Source organism: Varroa destructor, unplaced genomic scaffold (genome assembly GCF_002443255.2).
Source record: "Varroa destructor unplaced genomic scaffold, Vdes_3.0 BEIS01000006.1, whole genome shotgun sequence".
Lineage (NCBI taxonomy): Eukaryota > Metazoa > Arthropoda > Arachnida > Mesostigmata > Varroidae > Varroa > Varroa destructor.
Genome location: NW_019211459.1, coordinates 21,893,196 through 21,907,433, shown reverse-complemented (window position 1 = coordinate 21,907,433; position 14,238 = coordinate 21,893,196). Strand labels below are relative to the sequence as shown.

At 44.0% G+C, this 14,238-nt stretch overlaps 1 protein-coding gene and 1 long non-coding RNA gene across 3 annotated transcripts in view; both read left to right on the top strand.

The window, feature by feature from the left end:
• The window catches only part of LOC111253157 (uncharacterized), a 62,810-nt gene extending 55,278 nt beyond the window's left edge, over window positions 1–7,532 (top strand). For both annotated transcript variants that reach the window (XM_086992124.1, XM_022812176.2), the window contains 3 exons: window positions 685–1,043; window positions 2,804–2,968; window positions 5,509–7,532. In XM_086992124.1, coding sequence (XP_086848250.1) covers window positions 770–1,043; window positions 2,804–2,968; window positions 5,509–6,407 — 1,338 coding nt within the window. In that variant the 5' untranslated portion in view covers window positions 685–769 and the 3' untranslated portion in view covers window positions 6,408–7,532. The remainder of the gene's footprint in view (window positions 1–684; window positions 1,044–2,803; window positions 2,969–5,508) is intronic.
• Window positions 7,533–9,124: 1,592 nt separating this feature from the next.
• On the top strand, window positions 9,125–14,006 carry LOC111253158 (uncharacterized). The gene is made up of 3 exons (XR_002674504.2): window positions 9,125–9,233; window positions 12,109–12,882; window positions 13,585–14,006. It is a non-coding gene; the product is annotated as an uncharacterized LOC111253158 (long non-coding RNA).
• Window positions 14,007–14,238: the final 232 nt, after the last annotated feature.

Here is a 14,238-nt window from a genome sequence, read left to right as displayed (position 1 = left end):
ATAATTTTATCGAAATATCTGCTGAATTTATAAGCTTATATTTATGTTAATGCCCCTTTGTGCATGTACGCGATGTGCATTAACCTGAATTTTCTCTATAAAATCAAGAGCACAATGGCGTCACAATGAACTATTCTCGGGGGTAAGCGTTACATAATAATCATGGCTATCACAATAACAATAGCGTAACTGACTAGTTAACACATAGCGTTAACGGTACAATGCAATCGATCATTGACGAGAGAAGTTCTGAGTGATACAAAAGCGTATTTGAGAGCCGTTGTTGTCGAAACGAACACATGGGGATCTAACGAAGGGCAATGAAGCGCTTTTCAACGTATTCGGTCAATATACAAGTGTACACTAATGAGCTCTTGTACCGTGTCCCAAGACGGGAACTTCGACAGACTAGTACCTAAACGGTTCTAAAGCCGGTGATGCTTCCAAATGTTTGTCCTCTGTTTCGAATACGTATACTATACGACTGACAATCAAAACACTGCAGCGAACTGGTTTGGTAACCAGCAAGAAAAGGCCTAAACGATTTCCATTTGCATAGGTCAAACAGTTCCTGTTTACTGCGATGCTGTTTTCTAAACGCTTATAACGGGCTGATATTCTGCATTCTGTTTCGACTTACGTTCTCTCTCTCTTTCTCTCATTACCATTTTTTGCCTATTCCAGTTCATCGATTAAACTCTAGCATCCACTGACAAAACCCCCGCCTGTCCAACAGGGACCACTTCTTTCTGCACAGGCCGAAACCAACATGTCCTTGTACTCGTATAACTCTTCGTCATCGCCGATGTCCCCGCCATCGTCTCCGCCATCTGCAACAGCCTTTGCTGAGGCGTCCGGCCTTGCCGGCTTGAACAGCTTCGGTGGGGTACCGATGTCCGGTGCTTCGGGTGGTCCTAGTCCGAACCATCATCATACGCACAGTTTTGCGACTTCATACCCCGCATCGATTGGTTCGACGAGCTATTCAGGACCGTCGGCCACAGGTTTCTACGCTGCGACACAGAACGCTGCCACCGGATATGGTAAATATAGTAGATGCATGGTACATAAATAAACTTGTGTTCGCCTTTTTCTCTCTCTCTTTATGTCGAAGAAACAGAAAGATCATCGGCGTCATATATAATTCTATAGAGTAAATCTATCACTACGGTAGCCTAATCATAATATGCTTGATTGCAATATTCCTATGCGATAGTCGTTGTCCTCTCAAACACACTAAGAAACCGTTATTTCATTCAACCGTTGGGTGTCATGCACGCCACTGAGCACCTACGAGACTTGAATTTGTATGTCCCTAAGTTGCTAATGGAAAATTCTAGTCTCACCATCCTCATCATTTCCCATCTCATATATATGGGTGTAGGGTAAATTCATTGGGAAAAGATACGACCCTCCCGAAGTTGTGTACATCGACTGTGAATCCGCTAGACAAGTAACCTAATTCATTCTGACCATTGGATTGGAGTCAATGTCTTCCCATGTGTTGGCTGGCTGGCGTTGCGCTTCGTTTTTATTCAAGCAACCCCTGCTACTGCTGTTGCTTCAACACTGGTTTCCTCGCTGAGTCCCTGTGGGAGGGCCGAGGTGACCTCGGCCTAAAAGCGCTTCGTTGCGGTATCGAAGTTTTCCTCCCTCTGAGCCTTCCTAGCTCTGGTCTCCTTACCGCCCCCTAGGTCGAGTGTTGGCTAGACTATGCAGCTAATCCATTTGTAGCCGGATTAGAGGCGGACCCGGATCTCGTTTTCTAAGGGCCGTTGAGAGAGCTAACTGATATCTGGTTTTAATCAGCATTGCGGACTGTGGGTGCCTCTGTATAGGTTGGGCCCAGCAAGATTGGGTTTCTCTCCTTGCAAACGCTTCTAACAGCCCAAAGGGATGGATAACGAAACCTCAACTCGGTTTAGTGGACCCGTTTTGAGGCCGTGTTATAGTACGGGATCCACCTTAGCAGATCGGGCAGCCGTTACCTGTATGTATTCTATCTCATCGTGCGAATCTGTCAATAAAGACCCTCGTATGAGAGTTTCCTAGCTATTATTGAAAGATTTCATAACTTCATGTTTGTCAACTAACAAGTTCCGCACATACTATTCAATGCTACAAGATGCTTCCAATTTGGTCGATTAATCCGACGCCCTTCGACAGTGGTTAGTTTATAAGTCAACAATTCTGAATAGCTCAGACTCAAGCTCAGATTTCGATCGAAAATAATTCCTTGTTTGGGTTACATTCATTCAATCCATAGACGACCTTATATAACACGATTCATTTGATCGCGTAGTAATGATTGGCTTGGGTTCAAGCTTCGATAATACTAACGTTTTGCCAGTCGTCGTCATTGATCTTTGAAAGGCTGTTCGCTTAGCGAAGAAAACCTAGGCCTAACGCTAACGTTCGACTTCGAGTTTGACCACCGCGGTAGTATAGTAAAAACTAACGTCCTTTGTCCTTATCGGCGGTCGGTGGCCAACTGCTAGAATAAAGAAATTTTGGAAAAGCATAGTAAGATTTCTATCGTTCGGTGACACTACTTCTTATTGTACCTAGCACACGCGAATATAATTGCGCTGGCGAGACATATTTGGTCTAAATAGCTGATTTCGCCAAGGAACAGTACAACAAATTACAACCTCTTTGATGGTACGTCGTCACTTAAGTTCACAGGAAGCTCTCACAGTGTGGCGAATTGCGTTAGCTATAAAATAAAAGTGGGCTAAATGAGATATCGTGTATATATGTAGGTAAACTAGGATATTCTTTTTACCTGATGTTTATTGTAAAGGTGGAAACCAGTTGGGCTCAAGGCCACTGTCGGTGTCCGGAAGTTCATCGCTTTCACCGTCGCCAACTCTTGCCCAGCAGCAAAGCTCAAGCCCATTGGGCGTCAAGGCATGGAACTCACCGTTTGCCCTTGAGGCGTGGTACAGCACTGGAGCCGGTCTCAATGGTAAGCAACATTAAAATGAATTGATTCCTCATGAACTTTTTCGTTAAGGCCCTTGAAATACAAATCGGGTATTTCTCAATGACACGGAGAGAACTGTGAGCTATAATATCTCTTGGCTTAATTCAAGTGGCACCCTAAATCAAGCCGACGCGTTTAATCTCCGTCTGTTCTATCCATCTTTTATTTTCTCTGTCGCTATCCAGAGCTCCTGCCTTCGGTATCTTGCAATCTAGACGTTGATATGTTACTGTGCATTTCTTATAAGCATTAATGGCCATGACTACTTCACACAAACCATTTTCATTTTTCAAGCTGGTTCGTTTTGTATTTCGGCCCTTTAAGTAAATATGCATATGCCACCATAGTACTTACTCTGAAGCCTCAAGCAGCGGCTGCACGAGCGATGGAAATGATAAATGCCAATGCATTTGAAATGAGCACTTCACGAAGGCGGAAGGAGTGAACCTCAAGGTGTTGTCATCGGTCTCAATTCAAGTTCTTACAATTCGTCGTTTAGCGCTCGTATGTGCCCGGCAAAGGGCACCGAATCTTTTCTTGTTGTCACCTGCTTGTTGTAGCAGTTGATCAGCCGCGAGCCCCGATCCTAAAACACAATATCAGATAATACAACTCACATTATCAGAGATTCTTTGGCGGCTGCTGGGTGATATCGACACCACGACCAAGTAACACTTGCAGCTCTATCCGGCATTTAATATATGATCGAACTGGCCAAGTATCACTGCATTGGGTATGCAGTAAAACATCGAACGGGATGCCAATCGCCGCCGTGGAGCCGCTAGGCGGCCAAGTCTCATTCACTCAAACGCTTGTTCGTCACTGCTGTTTCTATTGCGTGCTGCTTCTGATGCACAGTTTCAACTCAGTCGACTCTTAATCTAGCCATCGTGTCGGATTAAACGTATTGCAGTATTCAGAGAACACACAACATAGTATTATCATTTGTACATTAGTGTAGGCGCCCCGGACGAGGGGGTGTCTACCGCTTTCGGCTTCCATTGCTTTGCCCTGTACTCAGTGTTGTCTACGGTTGTTTCATTGGCGTGACGGGCGTGACCGAATAGGCATACAAACGCAATATCGGCTACCAGTCGAGTAATGATCTGCAGAAGTGGTGCTCATCGAGCTAGTTCTTGTTGCGGCCTTTTCTTCAGCCCCTTGAGCTACCGTAGGCCGAATCGAGGTGAGCGGGACTATGGAAGTACACAATACGGCGATAGAGAATACTATCGGCTATCCTGCCGAGTATCAGCAATTGGCACACAACACAGCCATGCGACTGTCGGAGCTGTTATTACCATTAGGTGCCTTTCTGGTGCGGCATCGCACCTTATGCTCTTCAACGATAGGCTATCAACGCACGAAGCGTACAGTGCAGAAAAAAGCAAGCGAACGATGAGAAGAATAGCAAAGCTACTGCCGCTACTAGTACTTCTACAACAATATACACAAGACGAACCAATAACGAGAGCCGCATAAAGTACCCACCGCTGAAGCTGTAACCAGCGTAGTAGCACTTTGGATCACATAGAAAGCAATCGCACATCGCGATATCGTAGAGTCGAGCAAGTGGGGAGTGTCCGTTGAGCTAGGTAGGTGGGTCCTGTTGCATGCAACAAAGTGGCTACTGCGCCTAGGCGACAGCGTAAAGGATGTGTGAAGCTGAGTTCGTTCTTAAAGAATTACCCGCCTTCTCGCGGTCCTTTCTTAGGGCTCGGCAAGCTGATTCCGTCGGGACCGCTGTCTTAAAGGGAGCAAGACGCCGTGGCCTCGCCGCAAGCTGCGATCGCAGCAACCGTTTGCGAACGATACTGTTGTCGTGATGGAAATGATAGCGTTCAGTTTCGCTCGAAGGCAACGGCACGAGTGACTCAATAGGGCGTCATAACAGGCTAATCGTCATTGGCCGAGAAATCTGATAACCTTTAGGCTTACTCGACGCAAATATGCATGAGAGTATTGTGTCTGCAGATTTCGTCGGCATCGTAGTCGCTAGGCGATTTGCAAATTGCGTCCCATCGTCGCACAAATCATATGATAGTCTATAGCGCGTAATACTCGTGGAGCCGCTGTCGGGGCTCATCACAGACGGGTAGAGGATCAAGCTCACCGTGAGATGGAATGGCAACCCTGCGCGACAAAACTATGCCAATGACAAAAGAAGCACGGCCACGTCGGTACTATTAGACAGACCCCAGCAGGCACCAGATACCGATAGGTGATGATCTATGCAAATATCACGCGACGCAATTGTTGGACTTCATTTGAGATTCTACTGAATGCGGCGGCTGATCAGCGGCTACGATCAAATGATCAGCACTATTACTTTTGTTATGGGCTAAAGACGAGCTGTTTGCGGCTTTATTATTATTACTGTTCGCTAAGAATAGAAAAAATTTACTGTTTTTTTTTTGTTATGACGCAAATAGGCGTGATACAACTAGCAGAGGGAACTAGCAGTGAAATAATGAGTTTTGAAGTACTTTCGAATAACGATCTACCGAATTGATCTTCTGCAGGCCCATCAATGATGATGCGGAAACAGCGTCGGGAGCGTACAACGTTTACGCGAAATCAGCTCGACGTGCTGGAGTCACTCTTCACAAAGACCCGTTACCCCGACGTTTTCATGCGGGAGGAGGTCGCCTTAAAGATTGCCTTACCCGAAAGCCGTGTTCAGGTATGGTTCAAGAACAGGCGCGCAAAGGTCCGACAGCATCAGCAAGCGTCAATGGGTGCTAAATCCACTACATCCACACCGCAGCCATCCTCTATTACCGCTAAAAACAGCACCGCGGGTCCAATGATTAAAAAAGAAAAACATATCAAGGAAGAAAGCGGGGTGAGCGCACTGACATCATCTCCGTCATCACTAAACGTCACTAGCACCGCGACCAGTGCGATGTCCGCCTTATCAACCAAATCTGACTCGCCGTCGGTTTCGCCACACGTGGCTGTATCAGCGGCATCTGCTGCAACTCACAGCTTCTCGTCACAATCGCCAACGTCCAACATGTACCACCACCACCCCGCGATGATCTGGAGCCCGCACTCCGCCATGGACTATTACAACTTCCCGACGAGGAGTTCGGCAAACGGCAACAGCGGTGTCGGAGCGGCGGGCGGAACCAGCACTTTAAATCCGTCTGCTAATGGCGCTTCTGTCGATTATTCGAGTTGTCAGTACTATACACACCCGTCCGCGGCTGGCTGTCAGCCATCAGCGTATTCCGGCTACGCCATGCCGATGGGTTGCCACGCCAGTGGCTACGGGAACTATTCGACAAATGTTGTCGAATCCGCACACATTTACATGCTTTCGCCACCCCTCACTCCGCAAGAGGCACAGCAGCGGGCCACGGAGAGCCCGCAAACTCGGGCGAGCCACACTGGGTCGGCTGTGGCCCAACTCCACTAGTACAGTTCGTGTTAACTTCCGTGATGAATGTGTCAGCGGTATGTCAGTTATTTGGTTTTTTGTACATGTCACCAGATGGCGTAGACAATAGCATTGTTGTTCAGCTCTGTTTGGTCATATAGTACGGTCTGCCTTGTATCACATAGTACGATCGAAAATGAAAAAGACAACGTATCGACAAATAACCCCGTGATTTCTATCGATATGGTCGCCATAGATTACATTACAGTTGAAAATTACAACAATGGCAAATACAAGATGCTCGTACAAAAAATATTGGCTTTAAATGTCTATTTGCTTTGGCAGTGGGCAAAGTGTAAAATAACTATAATTATTAAGACGTTTTAGCGTCGTCATAAGTATCTATGTAAACAAGAGTAAATTTCGTTTATCATTCAGTTGTAATTTGGACTCGAAGCGATTTTTTTTGGGTTCGCTTAGAGCGCGTAATGTACACTCATCGTATTTGCAATTTTGGATATTTTTTTTTTTTTTGCTAAAACAATTACTAGATAAAATACGTGAGTAACAACCAGCTACTCAGAAAACACTTAGAAGAAGCATCAAGAATAAAGTGAAACGTTCTATATGCTGTAAATAAATAAATCTTCAATTAGTATTGTTAGAATAAGGTTATCTCATTCAGAGTTTCTAGTGGTTGAGGCAATGCGAGGAAACCGTACCTTTCCTGGCAAAACCTTCGTGACCCATGAAAAACATATCCACAATTAAAATACCCTAGTATTCAGTACGGTGTCTATATCGTTCTATTAGCAAGCAACAGTTTCTGTCCAGCGAAGCTCGGCGGTAAACAATCGTTTGTTCTTTATCTCTCCTGACGACAGGCCGTCCGCTCACGGGATTAATTATCACAAAAAAAAAGTCTTCTACGGTCTTCTGCTCAGTTAGAGTTTTCTCTATCGTCTCGTTTGCATTAGTTATTACAGGCTCGCTTCCGAAATCGAACCTATTTGCCGCCGTCATATGCTAAAAGTGGTATGATTTTTACCCTAGCGAACTTGAAATCCGTACTTAAGTCTCAGTTGGCTAGCTGACATTGTAAATATGAGTGTAAAATAAAACTTCAATGTGCGGCTGTAGTATTTTAGGCAGACGATACCATAACCATATTGGTGTCTTTATTTCTTTTTTCTATATACTATTGTATGTACATCTCTGTCGTCCGGGTGCACACACGCACATATGACCGAAGATTGCTTCAGGTCGTTTGCGATGAGGGCAACAGGATGAAAATGAGCGCTAATCGTAAAAAAGTAGTGACCGTTGTAACGACATCGACACACTTGTTTCTCTGCGGATATGTAAGGTGCATGGAAAGTTCTAGTGCTACGTGGGCCTATTTTGGTGTTAAGTCGATGGTGTGTCCGCGGGGTCTATACTGCTATCTCACTGATGCGAGACAATAAACCATGTTCATTTAGTTTGAGACACAAAATTGACTGATCGCTTTCCTCGCGTAAATTCTAACACTCGGCTTAACGTGCCTAATTTTCGGGCGGTTCCTGTTATTCGGAATGTCAGGTAGCAACATCTCGTAAAATGATCTCTTCCTCTCCAAACATGTAGAACATTATTTCGAAAAGTCATTATAGTTCTTTAACAATCAAGCAAAAAAGACTGATCATCTAGTGATTGGAACTTCGTTTTTACGCTTTATTGTTAAGGCTGTGTTGAAGAAACAAATAGATATTTCAACAAAGCTTCCTAAATATGCAACAAGTGTCGTTCGCGATAATCGCCAATAACTTCGTAGTGCTTACGATGCGTCAGGCGATCGTAATAGGCATAAACTCTAACGAGTTCGTGTTGCTTTGGCCGAATTGAATTTTGCGGTAAGAACAGACCAGAGGGCTCAGAACGGACAACGAGTTCAACAAACGTAAAATGGAGCAACAAGTTTCGAAAAGGCAAAATCGTCGTAACTCATCTGGATGACCCGTTGCATAGCTGATATGTTCCTCACCGAAACGGCCGTTGCTCTTAACGGCACAAAAAAAAAGTCCAGGTGCATCAAAAATGATTTTCTAAGCAATTTTGATGATCATAGCCCTACACATTTAGGCTGTATTGATGATCTTCTGGTTTTCCTCAAAGAAATTTTTTTCGGACTTAGAGACCGTTTGCAAACTGGCAATAACATAAGCTGTTGGAAAAAAAAAAAAAGCCTAGTTTTTAGCCTTGTTGGACGCTCGTTCAATGTGAAGACATTGAATCTTCACTAAAATTAAGCCCTCTTTTTACACACGATAAACTTGCTACTTTGTTCTAAAAATAACTGGCTTTCTCCTAGCAGCAAAAATACCACTGAGACAGAAAGCGTACCAAAGCTTGTTCCAATTTAGACGCTGGACCTTCCCTGTATATATACGAGGTAGGGCATAATTTCGAAATTCTCAGGCATTCGTGATAAATATGCGATGTTTTCGTTTAAAATTTTATCTGAACACAACGATATATTCAAACGTAAATAAACATTGATAAAAATAGTGTTGGCTAAGAACGACAACTGTCAAATCTTTGGTCCACTAAACATCAACAAAACAAAATACGAATTCGATGGATTGGCCTCAGGTTTTCCTGAAACACGCGTAAGAACAACCGGTACCGATATCGGTTGTATCGAGTGCGGTTCCGATGCTAATTCGAGCAATCAATAGTGATTACCGTTTCAAAGGATTATTACGTGTGTTGAAGTCCAGTTTCTATACAGGTCGCATCGATGTCGCTAGTTGGCGTCCAAGTATAGGTCTATTTTGTTTGCGAGCTGTTTCACTTCGTTCTTCTCCCCGACCAAATGCAATAATGGTAAGAGCACTTTGTTTGATAATTGTTTTATGTAAGCTTAGGTAGGACAGCTTCCCCTTCGTACGCTACCAGCCTTTTTCCTTGGACGCTGTTTCAAACGGGAGCATTGTCGCGACCTAAATTTTTGTCTATGCAAGGTTTTTGAACGTTCCCTGTGGTTATCTATAGGGCTGGATTACAACAAGAATCTGTAGCCATTGTCAGCTGGATGACAACGGCCAGCTAATAATTATTGGGTGTTGCGCAGGCCAATGTTTCAAGTTGAAGCTAAACAAAAGACGATTTCTCCAGCGAACCCGAATTGAAGCACACGAACCACCCTTATGTTTGCAAAATGTGTCTCTTTCTACTTTTCAGCTCACATAAACTTATACGATTATAATTGTTATGACCAAATTAGGTTTTTTCCTTTGATTCAAATATGTTGGCTTAGTTTTTTCGGTAACTTTAACACATTACTTCTAAGCAATTGATTTGATTCCAGTTTGGGTCTGTCGCCCAGATGAGTTCAGCCAGACAAAGACTAAATACGAGTACGTCTCCGTTGATTCAGATCTGCCTTTTTTGTTGTTTGCAAAAGTGCTCTGAACGACTTCTTTATAAGATGAGTTACGCAAGTGTTATCAAATGGATACTTCTGCTTTTTTTTTTGACCGTTTTTTGCTGCTGCTCCTATTAGACCACCTATCGTAAGTCGTTTTGATATGTTGATAGCCTTCGGGATTATAGGCGCAACAAACTTGTTGTAACTGTAGTCACCCGTTGTTCCCTGAGCTCCCTTCGGGGTTTCACCTTCTTACCCATCTTGTCTGTTCTCCAAGAATTATTAACACTAATTCTGTTATTGTTGTCGCCGTTGTTGGTAGTGGCAATAGGTTTTCTTGTTGTTTCATAAAATATTGATTGTTCCCCTGTCGCAGTGAAGATAGCGGCTGTCGTTGTTTTTGTTATTGTTTCTTCGCGCGTGCCTGCTATGTCTGTTCGTCAACAGCTTTTTCTCTACTCTGATTTTAACCTAGCGTCGCTCCTTCAATTTACCGTACCCCAAAGGACCCTTTGAGCAGACAAAGCCAAAAGTCGGAACCGCACTAGCGGCTTAGTGACCATCGTCCGCCGATGGTCTTCAACGGCAGCCGGTTCGTCCTGCTCGGGTGTTTTTTTCTCCGTGTTGGGCTGTGCTATGCCAGCACGAGTAGCTTCAACGCTTCGATAACAGGCCGTACGGCAGCCCCGCAGACTTACCCTTCCGACGGCGCCGCATTTAGCGTCCACATTCGCTCTACAGGCCGCATTCTGTTGTCACCGTTGTTTTAGCTTGGGCGGGATCACGTTTAGCAGTGACTGTCGCACTATTTGTCTTCTATACCAAAAATAGAGAACAGACATTTTTCGCCCCTTTTTTTTTTTCATTTTACCGCTTATCGCCAACGTACACTGACGTACTCGCAACTCCATGATCCCGTTTGGCCGGTTGGGTAGCGGTCGGGATATTGTCTGGCGTTGTCAACCCATTCCTGTCCTATCTATTGCTAGTTGCAGTGGATTCGTCCAGCCATTTGGTAGAAGTCGATGCCATCTTCAACGAAGTCAGGTCGTCGACTATTGCTTGTGATCGCGCTCGCCGCCTCCAGCTCTAATAACAATATGCGAAAACACAAACACCGCAAAAGGCAGACACGATCAGCTGCGGCAGGACTAGCGGAACTAATAATCATAATGATAATAATGATTGTACGAGGTGATAATAATTCCTATCGTCGATGCCGCTGGTATGCGCAAATGCGCTTAGAGGGCCCGGGCGATTTTGTTGAGACGTCTTTTCATGTTCGATGAATATCAATAGTAACGAGAACTGGCTTTGCGCGTGAATTGCACGACAGCGACAAGCTTCTTCGTGGCCGTCGCTGTCGTTGTGGTTGTCGTCGTCATCGGGTAGGCGCACGAATTAACGTCGGATTAAGATTCCAACGGGGCAACAGGGAAATGAGCAGACCGAGCGTACAATATCAGTGATAGACGGACATAAGGCGTCCTTTTTGTTCTGTTGGAGTTGATTCTGATTGGTGATGGTTTGATGAGTTTAGTGGAAGTGCCACTTGATAGCAGTGACCAGTTTAGGTTGTAGTTGAATTTTTCCGCCTTTCATCATTGAACACTCTGTTGTCTTCATTTCCATCCACTGCTCGGTTACGTTTGTCCGAAATAGACAAACTAAGAAGTCAGATCGATACCATCACATTACATTTTTTTTCGACGTACATCGGCGTTCTTTCTTTTTTTTTCCTGAAAAATCATTTCTGAAGAGCGAAGATTAGTTACGTGCCATGTTCATTATTTCGCGCTGACGGTGCTCTAATGTGAAACATGGGTGGAAATGTGGTAATATACCGTGGTTTTCAACAAGCATTGTTACAGAGATTCTATTAGGAGTTTATTGCATTAAGATTTAAGTGATCGCTTAAAAACTGCGTTTATATAATAAGAAATCGCGTGATGGCTATAGCAGCCAAAAAAGCTCTACGTCATGAGTATGCAATTATAAAAATTCGTTGTTTTGACTCAAGGAACTTAACAATAAACAAATAACAGGCGTTATTGCTATGCAGCATGAAATACATACTCTGAAATATCTATGCGTAGTTACATTGCCAGGACCCCAGCTAAAAGCCTATTTCCTGTAACACGATAAATTGTTTGTGAAATAAAGGGACACGTAGAGATCTACCTCTTTTTGATGTGTTTGTCTCTACTGAACAATCTTGCTTACGGGTTTATTGAAAAATCGTGTACAAGGCACGATTTCTTTACTGCAGATATCCCCTTCCTTATCTCCAGAAATCTAACTGCACTTCATTCATAATCTCAAAATGTCTAGCTGACCATGAATCTCTGTCGAGGTACCCCGACCATTTGAGCGTCTGTGTACCTAAGGCTGAGCATCTACCGCTACGAACCTATCTCAACATCAACATTCGTGTCGGGAGTCGTCGCTTTGACACTTGACTACTGCGTTGCCACAACAATGGCGAAGCCCAAAGCTGATCCGTTTTCCCTTGTAGAACTCGAGCTAGCAATGCTCTCGCATGAGGGCGCCCCTTGCTAATGTTTACACAAGGGATTGAGAATTCAAATTTTGCCGCTATTCACACTGCCGGTGTGTTACTTTCCCTAAGGCTGTTTGGGGGGTGTCAGTCCACAAAAAGTAAGCGAAGAAACACGGAGGGAATTGGGAGTGCGATTTGGCCTGGCACAGCTTAGGGTCAAACCTGGCTGTTGGAGAGGTTGGCCAGAGCCAGCTGAAGCCTCTGTGCTTGCCTTTTCGCCTAGGTGGAATCGGTGCTTGGCAATGTAAGCGCACTTGACACATCTACATTCAACCACAGCGTAAAAGTGAAGTAACTCTCGGGGTTGAGATCTGGGCAGCTCATAGTAAGACTAACATATACGCACCAGTTATCAAGTCACGCCTGTCCGATTCGCCATGGCCGTAGTCATCATGCAATTGTTCGACCCGCAACGTTGTGTCTCATCGTGAATAGTGACGACTTACCAACCATGCTGACGAGGGTGAATCGATTTTCAGAATGCAGTGGACGCCTGCGGTGATTCGTACGGGCATGCTTGGTTGTCCAACAAAGGGATCTTAAAGGTGTGATTTGCTAATTGGTCCATTTGTCTTTTTGTTACCAGTTTAAAATGTTCCAAATGATAATGGTAGAGAAAAGCCGTGTACAAGCAAACAGTATAAATACATAGTGCACAAAAATTTTATTTACCTTTACCTGTCCAGCAAGAACGAACGGCCCGAGTATAGAAATCTAGACAGAACTCTACAACTCCTGTAACAACAAAAGCAGTCCGAGGTCCGAGGAACAAGCTGCTTAGCTTGGTATTATTATTACTATTACTATTATTTGGCAAACGTTTTTAGTTCTGTAGGGGCCTATGCCTGTACCAGCAGAGTGCGTAACGTACGTACGTAAACAAATCGAACCTAATTAGCGAATTATATGTCCATCGCCAGCCTCTTTTTAATTTCCCGTTTCCGTCCATATGTTACAGAAGTGTTAAATAGCGCTATTTTATCCTTTTATCGGTTTGCTCATGCAACAATCGACTCAAGGGACGCACTCTTCTCGACTTTCGTCGCTTTTCATTTTTTCAATTTTTTTTTCGTAGATTGCGAGGTAGCCACATGTGTTAACACGACTTGAGGCAATTTTTCGTGGAAGCTTTTGCTTCTATCGACATCTGCTGTCTAGGCAAAGGAGTTCCGAACATGTTTTTCCCGAGCATCATACGAATAACTTAGCGGTATATACCAGCTGGTAATCATTATTATCACTTGCAGGTGTCGCAACTTCATCCAGCTGCTTACTTCGTCTCTATGATATGGTACATACTAGTCGACGTTGATGGCGATGAGTGGTAATACCTAAAAATTAATGATTATCAATGTTAGTGTTAAAATTCGCGCTGTAGACAAGCCATTTCAATGAAGTAGCTTTCTCGTCGCTATTGAAGGACAATGACTGCTGACGACGAACTTATACCCCATAACTAGATCGTCCACGCCGCGGGCGGACCATATATTCCGTAGCTTGTTGCCAAGTGGCCGTAACCAAGAAGTGTAAAATTTACCTCTCTTCATTTAACATATTTGCTTTTTCAAGCGAGCTGCAAGAAACTGAGAATCAATAAACGAAACATATAAAATAAAGATAGTATACAAAATTGCTCTATCATCTGATTGACAAGCCGATCTACTATTGTTGCCTAATTGTACATCACATCATTTTATTCGCTGTCCAGGTGGAAGCTCGAGCGGCTTTTCTGTTCCGCAGCTCTTTGATTTGTCTTTAATTTACGTTGAACTATGTTTTTAAAATTGTTTTCACAATAAATTTTCTACTCTGCTACAGTAAAACACCCCATAGATCCTCGACAGCCTCAAGAAGTCATTCATACATACTACGTAACAGCCTATTACCTTGCAGATGACAAC